At 33.1% G+C, this 25,077-nt stretch overlaps 1 protein-coding gene across 6 annotated transcripts in view; it reads right to left on the reverse strand.

Annotated features, from left to right (window-relative positions):
- CCDC91 (coiled-coil domain containing 91) overlaps positions 1 to 25,077 on the reverse strand; it is a 325,203-nt gene that overhangs the window by 201,254 nt on the left and 98,872 nt on the right. For 5 of the 6 annotated variants that reach the window (XR_012017558.1, XR_012017557.1, XM_072798484.1 and 2 more), the window contains exons 4-6: positions 7,352 to 7,509; positions 6,192 to 6,395; positions 5,337 to 5,441 (exon numbers count right to left, since the gene is read on the reverse strand). Coding sequence is in view for 4 of the 6 variants with exons in the window: in XM_072798484.1 (XP_072654585.1) it covers positions 5,337 to 5,441; positions 6,192 to 6,395; positions 7,352 to 7,509 (467 nt within the window). In the remaining 2 variants the exon portion in view is untranslated. Of the gene's footprint in view, positions 1 to 5,336; positions 5,442 to 6,191; positions 6,396 to 7,351; positions 7,510 to 8,645; positions 8,735 to 10,445; positions 10,605 to 25,077 lie in introns of those variants that run through there. The other variant, XM_072798486.1, reaches the window with a different exon arrangement.

Below are 25,077 nucleotides of genomic sequence, written 5' to 3' on the forward strand. Positions count from 1 at the left end.
AAACGTTATATTCATTACTTTTTCTCTGGTTAGACTAAATCTTAACTGAGGCACACCTAATAATGATCTAAGTAGAGTTAGATTTATTTGCAAAACTGAAAATTCAAGCCATCTACTTTGAGATCCCATGAAAATACCTGCATTGTCTATGGTGATGAATAGATATGAATTTTGTTCTATTTTTATTTTTCTGAATTGTCCATATTTTCCACACTAAACATATTATTCATATAAACACATAAGCATACTAACATTTTTTAAGAAAAAGTCTTCTCAGCTAATTTAATCTAGTCTTGTCAGTACTATATATTCCTGAATGTTTTGTTTTACTTATGATACCACAGAGAGGCACCAATATATTATCCCTATCATCATAAATAACAGAAAACATTTTGTTTCTTAGAGCTACAAAAATATTTAGAAGATCTATATGTTATACGTCTTAATATAAAAAATACATGAATTGCTATATTCTACAGAAAATATATTGACTTTCAGATATCTGAAAGCCATATTAAGCAAGAAATTTAATAAGTATCCACTATTTAAAAATTCACTTTTGCTAATATTTCATTGTATACATTGTATACATATATTTAGTAGACAGTGGCCTCGTCTGATACAAATTTAGTAACATCTCTTATTCCTAAAACATTATTAGATTGAACTAGCTTTGTATAAGTTTGAAAAAAAGGCTATATCCTCAGAAGGATGTGGACTATAAAAAAGGAGGTGAAATACTAAACCCAAGATTTTCTAAATTCTTAATGAATCTGGTCTATACAATATAACTTAAATATTTTTATCAAAAATATATTTTCAGAAAGTCTAACACATACACCTATACATGCACAAACTTGGTAGATATAAAGCAAAACTAGAGACTTACGAATTATTTCCCAGTTTGAATTATCCATATTTTTATTTGACCTGCCTCTATTTACAATGACTCCAAAATCTGATTATGTAAAATCTACAATGTTCTTTTTTAGGGCACTTATTGACTAAAATGAAGTAGATGCATTTCTCCCTATTTTTCTCAGTAAGTACAGCTAACACATCAGACATTATATTTTAACAAATGTAAGATGATTCTAGAAGGTGGCAAGAAGAGAGATCTAGGGACCTGGGGACAAAGAGGAATGATGCAGCACTGAGTTCTGTGAGGTTTTTCTTAGCCCTCATATATCCCAAACTGGGTACTGGAATGGTCATCAACCAGGAAATACTGATGGGCACAAACAAAAACCACCCCAAGAAAAGCCGTTCCTCTTTAGACAAAGGACCACAGTAGGGACAACTCAGCAGAACCAAAAACCTGTAAATAATAAATGCCTGAAGACAGCCGAACCCCATGGGAAAAGAAAAATACCCCATATCCATCTCTACAAGCCAAAGCCAGGATGCTAAGTTCAGACTTCCACTGTGACCAGCTGTAGGGAGGTTTCCCATCCCACCCCTCTGAGCCCTCTGGGTGAGAGCAGAGAAAACCAAGTAGAGAGGCATTTGTTGGACTTGAATCCCCACCTAGACATGAGAAGGCTCGCTCTCTCTCTCTTTCCTTTCCTGTGTAAGAAAAAGTCAGAACTTTTCAACCATTCAGAGGTAACAAGGCTTATCTGTTCTACGTTATCAATACAAGCACATGAGGAAGAATAACAAAGTGCCTCCCCTGCCAAGCATGGTGATATCAGCCAATGCCTACAAGGGACCTGAAATCCCACTTTCCCCATGATTAAGGAGATACCCTTCCAACCCAGAAGGTCAAAGGCAGCAAAGTAGGAAACCTGCTCCTGACATTAAAGTGGCATCAACCTTTCCCCAACTGTGCAGTGTCAGGAAGCCCATCAAAATCCATGGTTTAATCAAGATCCAAAGTGTCCTATGAAGTACCCAAAATACATAGGATATAATTTAAACCACTCATCACACCAAGAATCAGGAAAGCCCCAACTTGAATTAGAAAAGACCACGAACAGACAGCAATGAGCTGACACCAATGTTAAAATTATTTGACAAGGATTTTAAGACAACCATCATAAAATTTCTTATGTAAGTAATTATGAACATGATAGAAACATGAGGAAAAAAAGAAAGTCTCAGCAAAGAAATACAAGATATAAAGAATTAAATAGTAATTTTAAAACTCCAAGATACAAAACTAATAAACAGCGAAGAACTGACTCAAAAGCAGAATGGAAGGGACACAAAAAGAATCAGTAAACAAGATAGAACAATAAACATTATACAAACTGAAGAGCAGGAAGAAAACAGACTGAAGAAAAAAGGTAGAGAACAACGTGGACCTGCAGAACTATAACAACAAAAAACTTTGCTAAATAGCACGCTTGCCTTTTAGTTCAATCCAGCTATGAGACCTCCTAGTATATTTGGCTATCACTTATCTGGCCAAGATGAGATGAGAGAAAGTCAGCTGACCCTTTTACTCATGTAGTATAAAAAGAAGAGAGACCCTACCTGGAACAGAAGTAAAATCATCTGAAAAAAGTTTTCTTTGGAAGCACTGTTTCCTATAAATGATCTTTTTAAACTGAATATGAGTTTTGAAGACTCAACTTATTTTATCACTGTCAATAGTAAAAGCAGTATGACAATCATTATAATGCCACTTGGGATTTATATTGGTCTTTACTACGGAAAGCTCAAAGTGTATGTGAGGTCTTAGATGGTATCTCAAGTTATTGTTCTCATTAATAGACCAAGTTTCTTAGTCTATTATACCTCTGCAAAGGTATATGTCTCATTAGAGGGCCCAGAATAAGTCACGGTACAGGCAGAAAAAGAAAAACAAAGTTCTCTCAGTATTCAGTATTGCATCTTCCTATATATAAACACTGTAATTCCAAGTATGGGGCTGGTAAGTGTGGCTGTACACCACATAATTAGCCCTTGGGGAGTAGGCTGCATTATATTAGTGAATTCATTCATTCATTCATTCATTCATTCAAAAATATTAAGTAAGTCCGTACTATATGCCAGATATTGCTTTAAGCACTGGGAAGTAAAGTTCCCAATTTCATAAAAATTACATTCTGGTGGGAGGAAAAAAATAACCAAGTCAAAACAAAATAAAAGGTGAATAAGGGCTATGAGGAAGAGGGAAAAAAAAGCAAAGAAAGGTAGCTAGGAAATATTAAGCATTTACAGAGTGTCTTATCTATTGCATGGTCAAGGAAAGCATCCACAAGAAGGTAGCATTTGAGCAAGTATTTCTTTGAAGGAAGCTAGAGATCAGTGAGAGTTGTTAAAAGTATAATTTTCAAAAAGTTAAAATGTGACTCATAAATACAAACCAAACACATGCCAAAGATTTATTCTACTCACTTATTAATAATTGAAAAACTTATGTTAAGGCTGAAGTAATCAGATGTTGAGATTACTTAGAAAAGCATTTGAAGATATATAGATATAAAATTTAAATAATGGTGTGTTAGACTAAGAAAGAGTGCTAGGTTGGAGACAAAACTGGCCAATGTTCTACAGGACAATAAAAAGCTTTTTTTTTTTTAAAGATTTTATTTATTTATTCATGAGAGACACAAACAGAGAGGCAGAGACCTAGGCAGAGGGAGAATCAGACTCTCTGTGGAGAGCCTGATGTGGAATCGATCTCAGGACCCAGGATCATGACCTGAGCCAAAGGCAGACGCTCAATTACTGAGCCACCCAGGTGCCCCATGAAGAGCATTTTTGAAGTTATCTTTTCTAACAGAAATTACTTACATGTCTCCTGGCGGGGGGGGGGGGGGAACATTAACTAATTAACATGTAATGTCAATATATCTGAGACTTCTAATTAGTACTAAACAGTGAATCTAATAAAGTACATTCTCCTAAATAATCCAAAGTCTATTAAACAATCTCCCCATAACACACTGAAAGAATACAGCTCACCCTTTTCCCTATTTTCAAGTTTTGCTTTTTTCCTTTTTTTTTTTTTTTTTTGACAGAACTTTGCAGATAGAAGAGCATTCCAGTCAGAGAGGCTGTGAATGAATCACAAACCATTTCCCTCCACTCACCACTCCAACAGCCAAGGAATGCCCTCCTCGACACAGACTCACACATTCACCTGGACCTTATTAAGTAAGAAGTTTGGTGTAAGTAAATAGCTGGAAAAATTGGAGAAGCCAGAAGATTTACATTGGATGGGGACTGAGAATTGAGGTCGGGAAATGATTTGATTTACATTTTTAAAAACATTACCTGCTGAAATAAAAACTCATTAGGGAGAAGAGCAAGGGTAGAGGCTAGAAGACCACTTAGGAGACCATTAAAATGATTGAGGCAAATAAACAAGTAAATATATAGTTTGTCAGATGTAAAAAGTGCTATGAGAAAAACAAAACAGAATACGGGAAGGTTGGCAGGGATCTCAGCATTGTCTGGAATGGTCTTCTCTAATAAGGTGATATTTGCACAGAGATCTGAATAATATAGAAAAGAAAACCATGCAAATAACTGAGGGAACAGTGTTCCAGACATAGAGATAAGGCAAAATGATGGAGAAGAAAGAGTCAGGGAAAAGACGAGGACTGCCTTGCAAACCATTTTAAGGACTTACTTGGCTTTTAATTTGGGTAAGATGAGAAGCCATGAAGGTTTAAGAGCAGAGAAAGGACATGCTCAGCTTTAAGTATTAGATCACAGTGGCTGCAATGTGGAGAATGGTCTGTAAGTGGGCAATGACAGAAGCAAAAAGATTAGTTAGAAGATCCTTTAGTATTCCAAAGGAGAAATAAGGATGGCTTAGAATAGTGCATTAGCAGTGACCCTAAGGACAAACAGTCAAAACCTGGACATTTTGAAGGTAGAGCCAACAAGTTGTGAAAGGAACAGACATGGGGTAAATGTGGGTATCAGCCTTGGCTACTGAAAATACGCAGTTGCCATTTACTGGGATGGGAAAGACTGAAGAAGAAACAAGTTGATTAAGGAAATGAGGTGAAGAGGGGGAGGCATTGATTACAATTTATGAAAAAGGTTAAATATCTCAGTTTGGAAGTTTGAGGATTCCAAACTCTTCATATGTAATTACAGTAAGAAAAATCAGAATATCAATTTCTATGTTTTATCCATCACAAATAGTATCTTTCACCAAATTGAGTCTCAACTAACCCTCATTGCTTCTCATACATTCATACTTTCCAAAATGGCATTTATCATCTTCATCCACTGATGGTTAATATTTTACATACTGAAGCAAGCATCTGATCCTCCATAAAGTAATTATTAAATACCTTTTGAAAATATATTACATGCTTCCATAAAAGGCCTGCATATTAAATTAAATTAAAGCATTTCACAGGGTTTACCTGAAGTTCTTTGTATCTATCTTGAAAAGAAATGGCCTCTTGCTCTTTTTCTTTAAGAAAATCTTTTTCTAAGACACTGTGCTTTTCCATCAATGATTCCACATCCTAAAAGAAAAATCCAAGCATATGATACATTCAGTTTTTTCAATGAACACACCAGAAAATATATGGTAAGGAAAGAACTGATAGGAAGTATGGTTTAAAGCTCAACAGTAAAAAAAAATAATAATAAAAAAAATAAAGCTCAACAGTATTACAGACTATATGCTCCACTCTCATTTCCAAACCTGTATTAACATTGATATAACACTAAAATTATTCTCACTAATAAATGAATAGCATCTAAATTAACTGCAATCAGCACAAACTATCTCCACATATCTACCTATACTTTCTATAAATTTGCAAAGGTATTTTTATAGATATATTTATAGGAAAGAGAAATGAGAACATAAATAATTTACCAACACAGCTGTATATCTAAGTACTTTTGTCAAATATCCCAGGCCACTAACTTCCCATAGGAACATATCAATGTTACAAATCTTCTAATCTGTATAAAAAATATAATACTACCTGTTTCCAAAGTAAATAAAAATCAATCAGAAGAAAAGCATTAGAGGAAAAAAAAATTGGTAGAAGATGTTTATATCCTTAAAAGTACATATCTAAAACTAGCAATTGCTTATCAAAGAATTTTCTAAGTAAAAAACTCATAAAACTCATTTAAATCTATAGTCAAGGGAAGACAGCATCTTCTCACAAATTTTTAATCAGAGATTGGGATTATTATTGGGATCCAATTTCAAGTCTATGTAATTCAAATATTTATGTTTTAGGCAAATGTAAATATACCTTTTTAATTCTCTGTTTTTCTTCTTCAGAAACTTTGAGTTTAATCTCCAGACTTGAAATTTTCTGCTGAAGCTGTATGTTTGATACATTGGCTCCAGGATCCTCAGAATCATCCACAAGGGCAATTGTTCCATTACTTTTCTCATCATTTAAACCCAATGGAAAAAGTGAGATATCCAGATGAGTGTGTGTTGATTGCTGAATCTAAACCACATTAAAAAAAAAAAAATACACAAGAGGGGAAAGTTTACACTGTACCAATAATGAAAACATCCAAAGGGCACCAGAAACCACATTTGGAAATTAACTTGTAGCAAAGGTTCTGAAATTATTTCACCCTTTAAGTAAATCAACAGAAGACCTCAAACTGTTACAACAACCTGATCTTTGCAACTAAGAAACAAAATTCCCTCTAAAATTTAGAGTCTAAAGCATTTGTTTTGCAAGCAAAGCACTAAAAACTTAAAACATTTTCTTATGCTTATAAGCATATAATTAAGTATAGACACATCTGATATCCACCAGTTCTGAAATTTAGATAGCCAGAATTTGTATATTTTTAAACTGTAAATCAGAATTTGAAATTTATTAATAACCACTAATTGATCATCACCCACTCTCTAGTAAAGATAACAAGTGACTCAGTATTATGTACTGCACTTTGAAAATTCAGACTAATTGCAGCATCTAGCTCAATCCCTGGATCAGTAAGTATTTGAATAAATAAACCCTCTGACTGCTATCTTTTTAGTTTTTACTCTAAAGCCAAATGAAGACTGTAATACCTAAAATAAAAAAATAAAAAAAAAAAACCCAGGATAATCTTTCCTGAAAACAAAAATAATTATTTTTGTAGTTATTTTTTCTTTTGAAGTTTTGAAGATTTGAAATGCAAATCTGAGTCAATTTTAATAAATGATACACTCAAACTATATTTTAATAACTATGGCTACTTAAATACTTTTCAATTATGCCACAAAACAAACATATTATTCAGGTTTTTTTTTTTAATTCCAGATATTACCTTCAAAGTTAAAATATCTACAAAAAATATTTAAGAAAAATAAGTAAAAAAAAAAAAAAATCAGAAAAGCTTCATTTAAACCACCCAGTAATTTTTTAAGTCTGTAAACTTCATAGAAAAATACACTTGTCTTTACCTGTGCTTTGGGAACAGTTTGACTGACAATGCTGTTGTCTGCATGTGTATTCTCTGGTGATGAAATGATGGGCTCAGAAGAGAGGCAGCCAACTAAAGGAGAGTGGTCATGGTCTAGTACAATCTCAGGAGAAGCTGGAGAAAGATGGACTCCAGATACTAAAGAAAAAATAAATAAGTAAAAGATTATCAAAGAGAAAGTAAAGGATAGGTTGAACGGAAGAAAGGGAGCAGAGGGAAGCGAAGGGGAAAAGAGTAATGGAAGGAAAAGCAATGAGAAGAAAAGAAGATTCTATAACTATTCCTCAGGGACCATTAGCTAATATCTAAAACTAGTATTTCTAAAGTTAACATGACATTTCCACATGAGACCCGAGCAACAAAACAACATAATAATGTCTTAGTGTTTATATACTAACACGTTACCATAAATAGGGTATTTCCAACTGAGAGAAAGTATTCAAATATATTACCCATCCACTCAGTTAAGAAAAAGCACTAGTGTGCCTACTAATGCCCGGCACAGGTGCTAAGCATAAAGAAGATACAGTAAGCAAAACAGATGCATTCATGTACTCAATGACCTTATGACACAGTAGGCTAGTCAAATCAATTAAATATGTATTATAATAAACTGAGCTAAGAGCAAGAATAATTACTTTAAAACAACTAATCCAGGGCATCTGGGTGGCTCAGTCGGTTAAGCATCTGACTCTTGATTTCCGCTAAGATCACCATGTCCAGGTCATGAGATCGAGCCCACATCCAGCTCTATGCTCAGCAGGAAGTCTGCTTGAGATTGTCTCCCTCTTTCCCTCTGCCCCTCCCCCCATGCTCATTCATGTGTGCGTGCGCATGCACGCATCTCTCTCAAATAAATAAAATCTTGAAAAATAAAATAAAATAAAATAGCTAACCAAACTGCCTCTGTGTTAACAATTTCTTTTATAACAGGTAAAGGAATTTTCATGTTAAAATCAATTTTAGTTTGCTGAATTATTTCTATAAAAAAGTAATGTTGAAATAGAATCCTGTAATTAGTTTGACAAAAAAAATACTATTAGATTGTGATTAGGTTCAAATATAAAGGTCATAAAAAGAAAGCCAACTGACAAGATGAAGACAAAAATACTAATAAGGGCAAAATAAAGGGATTATACTGATTATTACTGTATTTTCAAATTTCTAAAAATTCAAACATATTTATATCATGTGTTTTAAAGTTTAAGAAGGATAACTAAATCATTTTTAGCAGTAATCTGTTTATACGTTTTGACTTTCTAAATTTTAAAGACCTTTATTCCACATTGGCATCAGTAGCAACGTCAGCGAAGGTCTACCATAAATTCTGGAAGGCAGTTCACAATGGAAATTGCACTTTTCCCTAAAGAAAGACATTTATAAGGTCATTAGGCTTTTAAAAACTAAAGAATATATCAATTTTTGATTGGTACCTTATGGGATCACTCAATTATCTTACACACACTATTAGTATGTTGCAATTCTGAATTTTTAAGATACTATGTGCCATACTGGATAAAGTATTCTATCTTGTCCCACATGCATTTCACTATTTTAACTAAAATACAGAAAACTGGGATTTCAATTCATGCTTGTACTCAATGTATCTTTTTCAGAAATTTTTTTCTAATCTTCACTATTCTGTATGCTAACAGATTTCTCTAAAATGTCAAAATAGTCTAACTTCTAATTCTGAATTATAATTTATAACAAAAATATTCATAATGAACTTTTAAAGGCATGAAAATAAGTACTATAGTACAGTAAGAGGGAATACAGCCTTGTGATTAACAGCATAGAGTCCACACCATTTGTCATGCCAAGTATAAAACAATTGGCATGTTTAACTTCCCTCAGTTTTCTTGCCTGTAAAATTGGCATAGAGTTGCTGATGAGACTTGTCTAAAATATGTAAAACATTTAGCACTGTGCTTATATTATTTTCAGTATTATTTCAAAGATCATTAAAATTTGTTGGACAATTATGTTTATTTCTGGGCATAAAGGTTATGTGTGACTACAATCCTGGGTTCGAGAAATTCTTAAAAATATCACTTTGATCTAAAACCTGAATATTTTAAGATGTCTTTATGTCACTCATATTTGTAGCCATAATCTAAGACATCATATTGTACCAAGTTAAATTCTCATCCTAGGGCAGCCCGGGTGGCTCAGTGGTTTAGCGCCGCCTTCAGCCCAGGGCCTGATCCTGGAGACCCGGGATCAAGTCCCACATCGGGCTCCCTGCATGGAGCCTGCTTCTCCCTCTGCCTGTGCTTCTGCCTCTCTCTCTGCGTGTCTCTCATGAATAAATAAATAACATCTTTAAAAAAAATTTTTTTAAAATCCTCATCTTGTAACATTAAATGGTCAAGTACATCATATCAGGAAAAGAAGAAGGGCAAGTGAGTAAAATAAGGGGAGAGAGGATAGGAGGAAAGAAAGGAAAGTGATACATAAGGGGAAGAGGAAGGGAGAGGTTGAGGGAGGAAAGTAGAAGAAAGGGACCTCACATTTGTGACCACAAACTCACATTTCCACTAGCCGCCTTATCACATTTTCCCTTTATAAACAAATTTCTTGTCTTCAAATTATTTCTGTATCCATTTTTTTCTTCCCCAATCCTCATCACTCCACTGGACTCATCATTAAAGATATTAATTTACCTTTCAGTTATTATTAATCAAATGAACACTTCTTATTTGATCGTTCTTTAGTTCTAAGGAGCACTTGCTACTGGTGACCCTCCCTATTCCTAACTCTCTTCCTTTGGCACTTGTAACACTCCTAACTCCTAGATTTCCTCCTAATAGTTTGATTATTTTGTCCTTGTTTTCTTTTCAGACTCCCTTCTCCATTCTATCTTAAGCTTCACTGTTTCCTATACCCTCCTATACTTTCCCAAGGTCTATCATTACCACTTTCAAAATCCATCATTTAGATTATGACCTGTAAGCTAATGAGACCTAAATTCACATCTCTAAGCACAAACTACTTGTAGACCTCCAGACCCATATACTCAAATAACTACGAGAGAGTTCCATTTTGCTGTCTAGTAGGTATGTCAAACTTACCCATCATCTTACATAAACCTGCTTTGCTTCATGTTTTCCATCTTAGTTAATAGTACCTCAAAGAACTATTTGCCCAAACCAGAAATGATACCATTAGGTCCCAACCTCACTCCAGTCACACAGTGCTACTAACAGTCCTAATTATACCATACTGCTCAATACCTCTGTGACCTCACAATATACTGCCTAAGTAAAAGTCATAACTGTATAGTCAAAAATGGATTCAGATTTAAACAATAACACTTTACTTTTCATATAGCCTTGGGTAAATTACATAAACCCCTTTAAGCCTTTGTTAATTCTTCTGAAAATGGGGAAATAATTGCTCAAAACAAAGCTATACAACTTAATTTCAATGATGTATATAATAACTTCATTTACCAGATAGGTATATGATAAATATTCAGTAAATGGAAGTTTTCACTGGAATTATCATTTGTTAGTATTCAAAACAAGCTTATCCAGGAATCTTTTCACCTACTTCATTACTACCCAACCAAAATAATTTAAACGTCCCACTATCAACATATGACAGAATTTCTAAGAAATAATCATAATTAAAAGATTATATGTAATAATGGGATATAAATAAAGCAATGATGAGGAAAAAAATCTATAGTCATGAACATTTCAGTCAATTTTTTAAAAATCAATGAATTAAATTCCCAGCTCATAAATTAAAAAAGAAAATAAAGAAAAATTAAAAAGCACAATAAAGAAAACAAGATAATGCAGAAGTAGATTAAGAAAAGTAAATCTATTAATTAAAATTCTGAATTTCCAAAAAAAATAAAATCCTGGATTTCTAAAAAAAAATAAAATGTTACTAACTAATTAAAAATAAAAGAGGGGATCCCTGGGTGGTACAGTGGTTTAGCGCCTGCCTTTGGCCCAGGGCGCGATCCTGGAGACCTGGGATCGAATCCCACATCGGGCTCCCGGTGCATGGAGCCTGCTTCCCCCTCTGCCTGTGTCTCTGCCTCTCTCTCTCTCTCTCTCTCTCTCTCTCTGTGACTATCATAAATTAAAAATAAAAAAGTAATAAAATAAATAAAATAAAATAAAAGAGGAAAGTACAAATATACAAAAAAATGACATGGGGAAAATAATTAAAACAGAACATTTTTTTTGGTAATAAAATTCCTGTGCAGACTTCTAAGTAAATCTGAAAATTAGATAAAATAAGCAATTTCCACAGAAATATGACTTATAAAAGTTTTCTGATTAGAACTAAAAAAAAAAAAAAAAACACTAAAAAAATAGACCAACTTCCTTTGGGAAAAAAGTTATCAGGCAAACTACCCCACAGGTAAAGGATTCAAGAAAATTTCTACCAAAAATTAAAAGAATGGATAATCCAAATGCTTTAAAATTGTTTCTGAACATTGAAAGTAAGGAAAATATCAAAATGTCATTAGCATTATGTAACATTAACAGAACACTGATAGCTAAGCTTGATAAAGATAATACAAAAAGAATTAGTAGAGGTTTTAGAGTATCACTTATAAATGACAAAGTTGTCAATAAAATATTAGTAAAAGGAATCCAATACCATATTGAGAGGGTGACATGCAATAAGAAGTCAGATTTGTACAAGTAATGCAAGGCTGGGTCACTATTAAGGAATTCATTAACAAAATCTCCATATTAATATACTTGAAGAGAAAAATGATATGATTATTTCTAAGGCTCTGAAAATGCTTCTGATAAAACGTGAATACCCGTATCTGTTAAAAACACTCAAGAGGACAGAAACTGATGGACATTTTCTTAACATGATATAGGCCTTATCCTAAGGTCTGCATGTTAATTAACAGGGAAAAACTAAAGTTATTTCCTATATGAACAGGAGCAAAACAAGGATGACTACTGTCTCCATGACATTGAACACTCCACTAAGGGCATGAGCCAATGCAGTTAGACAAGAAAAATTAAATAGAAACATAAAAATAGAAAAAGGAGGAAAACTATTTCATGTTCCTACTAGCTAAAACAATACACACATTCAGTAAAGTAGCAGGATATAAACTTAAACATAGCATAACAAAAATAGCATTTACTTATGAAAATAGTTAACTATTTAGAGTATATAACAGTGAGAAGAGTACTATTTTCCAGAGCAACAAAGAAGATAAAATACTTAGCTACAAATTTAACAGGAAATGTGACAAATACTTTAAAACTGAAAGACTAGAGAGCACACATGAACAAATGAAAAGATCTCTTAGAAGTGGATAGGGAAACTAAACATCATAAAGATGTCAATCCTCCCTTAGTTTATTTATAGTCCTAATATAATTCCAAGAAAAGTATCAAGAAGCTTTTTACAAATGAACCAGACAAATGGACATTAAACATCACATGGAAAAGCAAAAGTTCAAATACAAGCAGGAAAATGCTAAAAATGAAAAAGTATAAAGAGGATACTATCCCTCGTTATAATATACTAAATTAAACTATATTAAAATATACTACTGATCTTATTAAGATATACTGTATTTTAAATTATATTATCACATATAAAAACTCTTTACAAACAAAAGAGTGTATTTATTTGGCACAGCAATAAATGGGCCAGAAGAATATACCAGAAAGTCCAGAACAGACCCATGATGTGCAAAACTTAGATATATGATAAAAATGGCATTTCAAATCACTAAGGCAAAGATGGGCTTATTAATACAGTGAAGGCACAACTGATTAGCCTTTTGGAAAAAGCTGAAATTAGACTCATATCTGACACTATAGACAAAAATAAAAACTCTGTATTGATCAGAGATCCAATTATTTTTAAAAATGAGACCATATAAGTATTAAGAGAAATTATGAATGAGTTCCTCTTTACCTTGGGGTAGAAAGGACTTTTTAATTATAATTTTAATTATAATTTTAATTATAATTTGATTCTAGATACAATAAATAAAAGAAAATAAAAGAAAAAATTGACAAATATGACTATAGAATATGTAAATACTATTTGGGTACTAAAATTATCTTCAATAATAATTTTAAAAACTGATAAAAAATATGTAGAATATGTATCACAGGTAAGGATTAATATTCCTAACATATCAAAAATGCTTAAAACTTGAGAGGAAAAAATTAGAAAAAAAAAGCTTACAGAATAATGGGCAAAATATGAACAGACACCAAAAATAAAATATATAAATAGTCCTTAAATATATGAAAAGACACAGACACATGCACCTACTCATTTGTCACAAATACAGGGAGAAGAAAGCCAAAACTAATAAGATTGATAGTTGAAAGACAGGTGGAACGAAGTAGGAAGACAGAAGAAAGGAATGGTGGAAATATCTCTTCTATGAGTACAGCTCTTTAATATGGTTCTGATTCTTGGAATCATGTTAATGTTTCACATATGCATTAAAATCAACAAGCAGGGGAGTAAGGGGATTGAACCCTAAAATAAAATACAAAGAGTAATAAATGTACTAAACTATATTTCAAATGAATAATCTTATCACACAATAAAGTGTGGGAGGGGGTGGGGTGAAAGTCAAGAACTAACCCAAGTTAGTTTGGGACACAGTATTTTGACTATATGTCCTCAGCATAAGGAGAAAAAAGAAAGCTAAAGTAAATATTAAGAAGAGGAAGAGGAAGAAAAAATAAGAGAATGAGGAGGAAGGAAAAAATAAAAGTTAAGCAAATATGGTAACATCTAAAGAAAATCAAAAGATTTATGGGAATCATTTGTCCATTTCTTACAGGTTTTCTGTAAGTCTAAATAAAAGGAGGAAAGAACACAAAGAAAAGTTATACAATAGAAAATAAACAAAAAATTAAAAAAACTCAAAAAACTGCTCCTAAAGGAAAAAATACCTAAACAAAAGTATTGCCTAAATAAAGATGTAATTACGCTAAAAATATGTATTGAAATACTCCTAGCATTACTGTTCATGATAGCAAATAAGTGACAATAGCCTAAATATCCACTGACAGTTAAATAGCTATAAGAGCTATGGTATAATCACACATTAAAATATTATACATCAGTGAACATAAAGAAACTACAGGTATATGCAACAAAATGGAGGAGTCTTAAAAACATAAATTTGAGTGAAAAAAAGTAAATCATAGGGAGTTCACATGAGCATTAATCTATTTTTATGAGGCACATAAACAAAACTCTTTAGAGATATAGATACATATACAATAAAACTGTATTTTTACAAAAGCAAGGAAAACATAACACAAAATATAAGACAGTGGTTCCCTCTGGAAGAAAGCATAGGAATAGAACAGAAGAACAGTATTAGATGGTAATGTTCTAGTTCTTAAACTAAATGGCAGATTCATGAGTGTAATTTTTAAATACAACAAGGAAAAAAATAATTACATATGCCTAAAAATTTAATCCTGAAGACTTGTTTCAATGCTTTTCCTGGCTGTATTACTCAACCCTCATGAGCTACATTAACTCATTGATCAAAACTTGCTCTAGGAAAGTACTCAAACTAAGGATAAATAGGAACCAACTAGTTTACTAAAATAAATTATGCTTTTATGAAAAGATGTCAAGAATCGGCAACCACCAACACACACAGGATTTGAAGGCACAAGCCACTCTGGCATCCTGCTAATCACAATAATTATTGAAGAAACAAGGAAGGTTGAACCTAAATGCCTAGATTTACACATGTGCTTTCAAGTTATGAGGTACTAGCAGGATTTTCAGAAATTTGTTTAACTGGATAATATAAATGTTTACTGACTATATCATAATCCACATCCTATTTTAAAAATAAAATTGAGGGGACCACCTGGGTGGCTCAGTGGTTGAGCATCTGCCTTTGACTCAAGTCGTGATCCCAGGGTCTTAGGATCAAGTTCCCCATCAGGCTCCTTGCAGGGAGCCTGATTCTCCCTCTGCCTATGTCTCTGCCTCTCTGTCTCTCATGAATAGATAAATAAATTTTTTTAAGATTTTATTTATTTATTCATAGAGACAGAGAGAGAGAGGCAGAGGGAGAAGCAGGCACCATACAGAGTGCCCGACTTGGGACTCGATCCAGGGTCTCCAGGATCACACCCTGGGCTGCAGGCGGCGCTAAACCGCTGCGCCACCGGGGCTGCCCAATAAATAAAATCTTAAAAAAATAAAATGAAATAAAGGAAACAAATAAGTAGTGCTGTAAACAAAAAAAGACAAAGAGAACTATAAATATATTACTCTCTCAGAGGAAACTAGATATTTTCAGTTAAGCCTCTAGTTTCTCATTATACTAGAATTCACACATCTTCCCTACATTTTAGGTGACTATCCAATAACAATTCTCTCTAAAAAAAGCTACATTGGTAAATACTGTCCATATATATAGACTAAAATTAGTATTAAATAATAATGATGGTATGCATTTTATAGATGCCTGCTTAACATATGGGAATTTTTAAGCTTAATAATAGAAAATTACAAATACCAGTATATAAATAATTATCTTCTCATCAGGCAAAGAAAATATACCTCTTAAAGTTTGAAACTGCTATAGTATTCTTTGGTCCATTAAAAGTTGACTGGTGTCAAGTCTTCATGTCGATTAAATGCACCCAATAGCACCATTTTCCACATAAAATGTCCAATTTCTTAAGAAGTAGAAATCTTCAAAATTTTGTTTCTTTATATATTTTGTTTGTTAAGCTTGCTTTGAGATCTTAAGAGTAAATCTACTTCATTTCAAATGTGAAATCCTTGGTTTTCTAAAACAGAATACAAGGTCAGCATATACTCTTTTACAGCTATAAAGCTAATCAAAAGTGCAATGAATGGCAGTTCTTAATCTTTCACTTTGTAATGGTAATCAGCAAAGTCATTGGGCATATCATTTTTCATTGACAGACCTCTTCTAAAACACAAAAAAGTCCACTACGTCAGAACACCGCATAAGCAAAGGAGGACCAAGTTTCCAAATAGTATGCAATTTTTTCCAGTAATTCCGCCTGTGGTCAACTCTGTTTTGTTTACATAAGCATAAAAATTCTTGTAAGTCTAAACAAGAAACAGGTGCAAATATTCATGCACTTTTAACTATACCCAAAGAAATCTGTTGAATCCCTGCTGATGGTTAATAATTTACAAGGAGAACACCAATAAAATGATAAAACATTTTTATAATTTTTAACTTAAAAAATATTTTTGAACTCTAATTTTCATTCAGACATTCTTTTATCCAACCCAAGCCCCTCTTTTTACCATCTTCTTATCTCACAGAGTCTGGTGACTACCTTTTACAAGTTGTCACCTCACTGAAACCCTGTGATACCCTAATTTATTTTCAAGTCTATGTACAAACCCACTTCAGGTTCAGGGCTCATTACTAAGACTTTGAAATTCACTCATGTAAAGAAATCACTCAGTTATGGAAAACAAAAAATATGCAAAAACTGAGGAAGAGCTAAATAGTAAATCTAAATATGAAAGTTTGTTAGCACATATAAAATAAGTGGATAGGCTGGGGTTTTTTTTTAAGTAACTGAAAACAGGTTAAAATCACTGTTTAGAAAAGTATTACCTCTATCCAAGGAGGTTCTCTCCAAGAAATGCCCCTTTGATTTACTACTGAATGGAGTGCAAGATATGACCAAGAATATCTATGTTAGAGTCTCAAGGAGAAATATATAATAGCTTTAAAAAGGTTAAGATACAGGAACACAAGGAATAGGAATGGTTATTTTCTTAATAAAAAAGGAATTACAAAATGGAGTATTCTATAAATAACAGGCTCTACCTCTCCCTGCTTCCTTGAAGAATAATGGTGTGTTCCTAAGAGCTATTTTGGCAACACCATATCCCACAAACTGGAATGAGCAATTTTTAGAATAACGTAGATGACTAAAGAGCTATGTTTCAATTTATAAAAGAGACATACTGAGATAGAATCCTCATAATCCATCACTAGAATGGTCAACACAAATTAATACCATAAAAATTAAAAAAAAAATAAAAAGTTTTGGACAGGGAAATTAAAAAATAATGCTTAAATCCCACTTCCAAAAAAAATAAATAAATCCCACTTCCTCATTACCATGGCAGGAAAAAAAATCCACAGCATCCAAGAAATAAATAAAAATAAAAATAAAAACAGAACCACACTACTAAAATGCAGACAGTATTATCTAATGATGTTAATAAATTTGGAAAATATGGAAGAACTATTTCAGAACCATAAATATATCCTTACCATGTCACTATCCGAGACTCTTTTTCTTTCAACTCTTGTTCATACAAAGTGACCAACCATAGGCAAATTCTAAGCAATTTCCAAAGAGGAAGAAAAAAAAAAATCACAACTTAAGTCAAAGAGGTATGGTCAAACCGATATGCTGAAGAAGCTTTTGGCTCTCCAGGCTAGGGAACCTGGGTCCTTAAGAATTTCTTTTAGAAACCAAAAGCAAAAGCAACAAAAGCAAAAGTAAACAAGTGAGACTAAACTACAAAGCTTCTATACAGCAAAGAAAACCCCTCAACAAAATGACAAGACAAGCTACCGACTGGGAAAAAATACTTGCAAATCATGTATTTGATAAGGGGTAATATCCAAAAAATACAAACAGTTCAAACAACTCAACAGACAAAAACCAAGCCACCTAGTTTAAAATGGACAGAGAATCTAAACATACATTTTTCCAAAGGAAATATACAACTGCCCAATAGATAGAGGTACTCAAAATCACTAATCATTTGAGAAATGCAAATGAATACCACATTGATATATCACCCCATACCTCGAATGAGCAGTAATACTAGAATGCATATTACTAAAAACAAAAGAAATAACAACTGTTGGCAGGTATAAACAAAAGGGAAGCCTTAGGCATTACTGGCAGGAATGTAAATTGATACATCTACTATGGAAAACAGTATGAAGGTTCCCCCCAGAAAATAGAAATAGAACTACCATATGATCCAACAAATTCAGTTCTGGTAATTACCCAAAGAACACAAAATACCACCTTGAAGAGATATATATGCACCCCCATGTTCACTGCAACATCATTTACAACAGCCAGGACATGGAAATAATCTAAGTGCCTATCAGTGGATGAAAGAGTGAATGGATAAAGAAAATATGATGTGTATGTGTATATGTGTGTCAATATGATGTGTGTATATGTGTGTGTATAGTGTACACATATAATGGAATATTATCCACCCATAAAAATGAAGGAAATCTTGCCATTTGTGAGAACATGGATGAATCTTGAGGACATTATGCTAAGTAAAATAAATCAGACAAAGACAGTCAATATCGTATGTATGATTCCACATACATGTGAAATCTTTAAAAAAGAAAAAAAGTTAATAGATATTGAGAACAAATGGTGGTTGCCAGGGGTGGGGAATAAGGTTAAAAGATACAAATTTATTGTCATAAAAAAAAAATAAGTCATAGGGATGTCATATACAGCAGTGACTAGTAATACTTCATATTTGAAATACTTCATATTTAAAGTATTTCATATTTGAAATACTTCATATTTGAAAGTTGCTAATAGATCTTAAAAAATATTCATCGTAAGTAAAAAATGAGAAATCATATATGAATATTAATTAAATATATTGTAGTGATCATTCTGCAATATTCAGGCATATCTCATTTTATTGAGCTTTGCTTCATTCCACTTGCTGATACTGTACTTTGTACAAATTAAAGGTACATGGCAACACTGAATCAAGCAAGTCAATGGATGCCACTTTCCAAAAGCATTTGCTCATTTCAAGTCTCTGTGATACATTTTGTTAATTTTCACAATGTTTAAACTTTTTCATTATATCTGTTATGGTGATCTATGGTCTGTGATCTCCAGTGTTACTACTGTAATTGTTTTGGAATACCACAAATCACACCCATGTAAGATAGCAAATTTAATCAATAAATGTTGTGTGTTCTGACTGCTTCACCAATCAGCCATTCCCCCAGGCCTCCTCAGGCCTCCCTATTCCCTGAGACACAACAATACTGAAATCAGGCCAGTTAATAACCCTACAATGGCCTCTAATTGTTCAAGTGAAAAGAACAATTGCACATCTCTCACCTTATATAGAAAGCTAGAAATGATCAAGCTTAGTCAGGAAGGCATGTCAAAAGCTGAGATGGCCTCAAAGCTAGGCCTCTTGCAACCAAATAATTAACCAAGTTGTAAATGTAAAGGAAATTTTTCTTAAAGGAAATTGTTACAGCAATGAACACATGATAAGAAAGCAAAACAGCCTTACTGGTAAAAGGAGAAAAGTTTTAGTGGTCTGGGTAGAAGATCAAACCAATCATAACATACCCTGAAGCCAAGGTTTAATCCAGGGCAAGGCCCTAACTCTTCAATTCTAAAAAGGATGAGAGAAGTGAAAAAGCTGCAAAAGAGAAGTATGAAGCTAGCAGAGTTTTGTTCATGAGGTTTCAGGAAAGAAGTCATTTTCAGAATATAAAAGTACACAAGGTAAAGCAGCTAGTGCTGATATAGAAGCTGAAGCAAGTTAACCAGAAGACTTGATAAGACATTTAATGAAAGTGGCTACGCTAAACAACAGATTTTCACTGTAGATGAAATAGCATTCTATCAGAACAGGATGCCATCTGGGACTTTCATAGGTAGAGAGAAGTCCATGCCAGACTTCAAAGCTTCAAAGGACAGGCTGACTCTTATTAGGGGCTAATATAGCTGGTGACTTGAAGTGGAAGCCAATGCCCATTTACCATCCCAAAAATCCCAGTGCCCTTAAAAATTATGCTAAATATACTCTCCCTATATTCTATCAGTGGAATAACAAGGCCTACATGACAGCACGTCTGTTTACAACATGGTTTACTGAATATTTAGAGTCCACTGTTGAGACCTACTGCTCAGCAAAAAAGATTCCTTTCAAATATGACTGCTCACTGATAATGGACCTAGTCAGCCAAGAGCTCTGATAGATTTGTACAATGAGATTCATGCTGTATTTATGCCTGCCAACAACATCCATTCTGCAGCCCATGGATCAAGAAGTAATTTTGACTTTCAAGTCTTTATATTTAAGAAATATACTGCATAAGGCTATAGCTGTTATAGGTAGTAATTCTTCTGATAGATCTGGGCAAAACTAATCAAAAACCTTCTGGAAAGGATTCACCATTCTAGATGCCTTTTGTGATTCATGGAAATAGGTCAAAATATCAGCATGAATAGTTAGGAAGAAATTGATTCTAACCCTCATGGATGACTTTGAGGGGTTCAAGATTTCAGTGGAGGAAGTAACTGCAGGTATGGTAAGAAAAGAGGAAAAAAAAAGAATAGCAAGAGAACTAGAATTCTAAGTGGAGTCTGAAGATGTGACTGAATTGCTGCCATCTTATGATAAAACTTGAATGGATGAGGGGCCGCTTCTTATTGATAAGCATAGAAAATATTTTTTTGAGACGGAATTTACTCCTGGTGAAAATGCTGTGAAGACTGTTGAAATGACAAGGAAAGGATTTAGAGTATTACATCAATTTAGCTGATAAAGCAGGGGTAGGAACTGAAAGGATTGACTCCAATTCTGAAAAAAAAGTTCTGCGAGTAAAATGCAATCAAACAACATCACATGCTACAAAGAACTGGTTCATGAAATGAAGAGTCAAGTGATGCAGAAAATTTTATTGTTATATTTTTTTTCACAAATTTCCATAGCCATGCAAGCCTTCAGCAACTAATCCCTTGATCAGTCATCAGCTATAAACACTGAGGAAAAACCCTCTACCAGCTGAAAGCTCAATGATAGTTAGCATTTTTTTAGCAATAAGATTTTTTAATTCAACTATGTAGTTTTTTAGACATAATGGTATTGCACGCTTAACAGAGCACAGTATAGTATAAGCATAACTTTTATATGCAAACCAAAAAATGCTTTTGATTCTCCTTATTGCAATATTCACTTTACTGTGGTGGTCTGGAACTGAACCCACTATATGTTCAAGGTATGTTTATATATGAATATCAAATTATTATGTTGTACATCTGAAACAAATATAATGTCAATTATACATACATATAATACAACTTCTTAACTCATTACAACACGATGAGATACTTAAGGGGAAAAAGTGCTTGTGCTCTTTTTTGTGAATCCTTTATTATCTACTCACTCAAAATACAATTGTAGAGTTGCCATTATAATCAAGACAATGAAAGACCTGCAATCTTTTACAATGGAAAATTTACCCTGAGAATATAACATTGGTATTAAAATAATAGAAAATAAATAAATAAATCCTTATCTAAAGTACTTTGTGGTTAGATATTATGCAAAAACCTCCCACTGCCAGCAGAGTTAGTATCACTGTAGGAATATCCCAAATATCAAATATTTAAAATAAAATACTAGCATGCTACACATAAATGGTGTGTAATAAACTAATTTACTCTAGAGAATTTATTTAGACATTTCTTGGAAATATTTTAAATGTTAAATATTTTAAGTATAACATAAAAGGGTAATTATCCCAAGAAAGGGTAAAATTTGACTCTCAGAGATATAAAAGAAATACATGGAAAAGATTTTATTCTATTCATACAATGAGGGAACCAGGCAAATGTTATAATCAGTCAAAGGAAAAGTCAAAACAGCACAAGGTTATAGGGAGTAAGGAATGTTGAAATGAATTGTAGTGGAAGTGAAATTGTTTCCCCCCCCCCCAAAGAAGAGAAGGAAGTCAATCAAAACTCTAGTAGATGGGATCCCTGGGTGGCGCAGGGGTTTGGCGCCTGCCTTTGGCCCAGGGCGTGATCCTGGAGACCTGGGATCGAATCCCACATCGGGCTCCCGGTGCATGGAGCCTGCTTCTCCCTCTGCCTGTGTCTCTGCCTCTCTCTCTCTCTCTCTCTCTGTGTGACTATCATAAATAAATAAAAATTGAAAAAAAATTAAAAAAAAAAAACTCTAGTAGACATAGAACGTACATATCAATTACCTATAACACATAAAGAGCTGTAAAGTATAACATGGCTCAAAGTTGGTAAACAGGGCTAGAATCAGATAACTCTGAAACCTCTGCTCAATGTTGAAAATGCATAGTGTTCATTTGAAAACATTTTTTTCTATATGACCAAAAAGAATTGCTCAAATTTCTGTTAAACTAAGCAAAATGAAGAAAGGGTCAAGACCAGTTTGCACCAGACATTGTAAAAAATATTTTTTCTGTCAACCAATTTGATCCTTAACAAAACTACCAAAGTTTTATGAACAAAGAACCTACAATTCAAGGTTTACCTATTAGGTCTAAAATCTCACAGCTAGATCAGAATACATGTCTGTTTGACTCCAAGGCTTATACTCTTCTTTCCACAATGATTAAAAAAAAACAAAATAAAATCATATAGGGTTTTGCCTATATGTGGGTTTGCGTGTTAAGTTTAAGATGTAAACTATGAGAAATATAAGACAAGGAAAAAAATAATAAAGCCTGAATTTAAAAAAAAGGGGAGATGAAAACTTAAGAACTTAATAAAACGTTCTCAATGAAGTGTATATTTAAATGATACCAACAACAGAAGTTACTGTTCTGTTATTAAGTCTAAAGAGAAAGAAAAACATATCTGACTACCATATACACAGTAATCTAACAATGCCAATTAAAAGAATAAAGTAAAACCAGCAGTTCTGAAATCCTTAGCCATATCCTATTCCCAAGAGAAAACAAAACTAATGAAATAAAACAAAACTAGTTTAAAGTTCACATCTGTCCTTCTACTTAATCAAATGGCAAAGAAAATGTAGTTACAGTATGGGAATATTAGCAAAATGTAAGCCACAATTATTTCTTCTTTCTTCTCTTTCTTTAAGCCTTCAATGTAAAGCTTGCCACAATTTCCATTCTCTTTAAGCTATGGAGATTATTTTCAATTATCTTTCTTCTGTGTACTTTTTTTTTTCAGTTGCAGATTTCTCCTCTTATTCTATGAAAGACCTCCTATTCTCACTAGTTTCCTCCTATATGCCCATGACCCTCTTGCTATAAATCTTTTTATAAGGTATGTTAATAGTTTTTTGACTTAATGATTGTCTTAAAATTGTTTTCTTCTTTTCCTGGTATATAAATCATAAAATAGAAATATCAACAAAGTTCAACAGCAACATATTGACAGGTATCAGATTTCACAAACATAATTCCCATTTGCCAGAAGCTGATTCAGCATCCTAAACTGAAGTAAATATAAATAGCCCTATAATAACAGATTTTTCTCAAAATGAGCATTACTGAATACAAATAAAACTGTTCACTTTAAAGTGCTGGGAAAATTTGCCCACATTTAAGTCTGAAGCATCTATCCTACCCAAATGCTATATTTAAGTGCCATCAAAATTAGCTAGCATCTACATGACTATGTATATAAAACATGCATGTGGCTTTTATAAACTTTATAGTCATAACAGTTTTCAACAGTAGACCAGACTATTTTTTATCAACTGATGAAAATATTATTCTTTAAAAAATAAAAAAAAAACTTAGCATGTCAACATACTCTTAGAGCTAGATAACTAAAGCCATATACCATAAACCCAAAATGGAAATTCAAAAGCAAAATTTGAGCCTATTACATATCATAAACCTCTTAACCCTGCTGGATGTCATAGGGGATATAACCCTTTTCCAACAAGTTAAAAGCAATAGCAGCTCTCAGATGCCTAAACTCTCAGATTGTCCTCCAAGAAATTGTATATGCCTAAATCCAGAAGAAATATATAAAGATTTTCATTGTGTTCATTAAATTAATGAACCATAAGGCTGAAATAAACTAAAAAGTTTTCATCTCAAATAAGTATTTTAAAAAGGGACATGCCTTCACCTAAGGAATGTGTCACAAAGAGTCCAATGCAGTGCTAAAGTTATAAGCATAAAAGACTTAAGCAAAAAAAATGAAAATTTTAATAAGAAATACAAATGCTGAAAAACCATGTGCTTAAAAAAAAAATGGGATCCCTGGGTGGCTCAGTGGTTTAGCACCTGCCTTCAGCCCAGGGCATGATCTTGGAGACCCAGGATTGAGTCCTTTGTCGGGCTCCCTGCCCGGAGCCTGCTTCTCTCTGTCTCTACTACCTCTCTCTCTCTCTCTCTCTCTTTCTCTCTGTTTCTCATGAAAATAAATAAAATTTAAAAAAAAAAAAAAAACTCATGGAATTGGTATGAAGCCTTACAAACAGTTCATTTAAGGGAAATACCAATCTAAGGTTTGGAATATTCAGCATTTGGGACACCTGGATAGCTCAGTCAATTAAATGTGGGACTCTTGATTTCCACTCAGGTCATGATCTCACAATTGTGAGATCAAGTCCCACATCGGGCTCTGTGGTGGGTATGGAGCCTACTCATGATTTTCTTTCCCTTACCTCTGCCCTTGCCCCTCTTACCAAAAAAAAAAAAAAAAAAAAGGATATTCAATATTTCACTCACCGAAATAAAATAACTGCAATATGATTCTACATCTACAATTAACAAAAACAAAACACAATTGTCTTACACTGAATTAATGAAACCTTATTTTATTGTCAACAAAAGGTATAATTTAGAAAAACAGAATTTTTATTTTATTGTCTATATAATTAGAAATATTTTAGCATCTAATGTAATTTAGAAAAGAACAAAAGAAAAACTTT

This window comes from Canis lupus, chromosome 25 (genome assembly GCF_048164855.1).
Source record: "Canis lupus baileyi chromosome 25, mCanLup2.hap1, whole genome shotgun sequence".
NCBI classification, from domain to species: domain Eukaryota; kingdom Metazoa; phylum Chordata; class Mammalia; order Carnivora; family Canidae; genus Canis; species Canis lupus.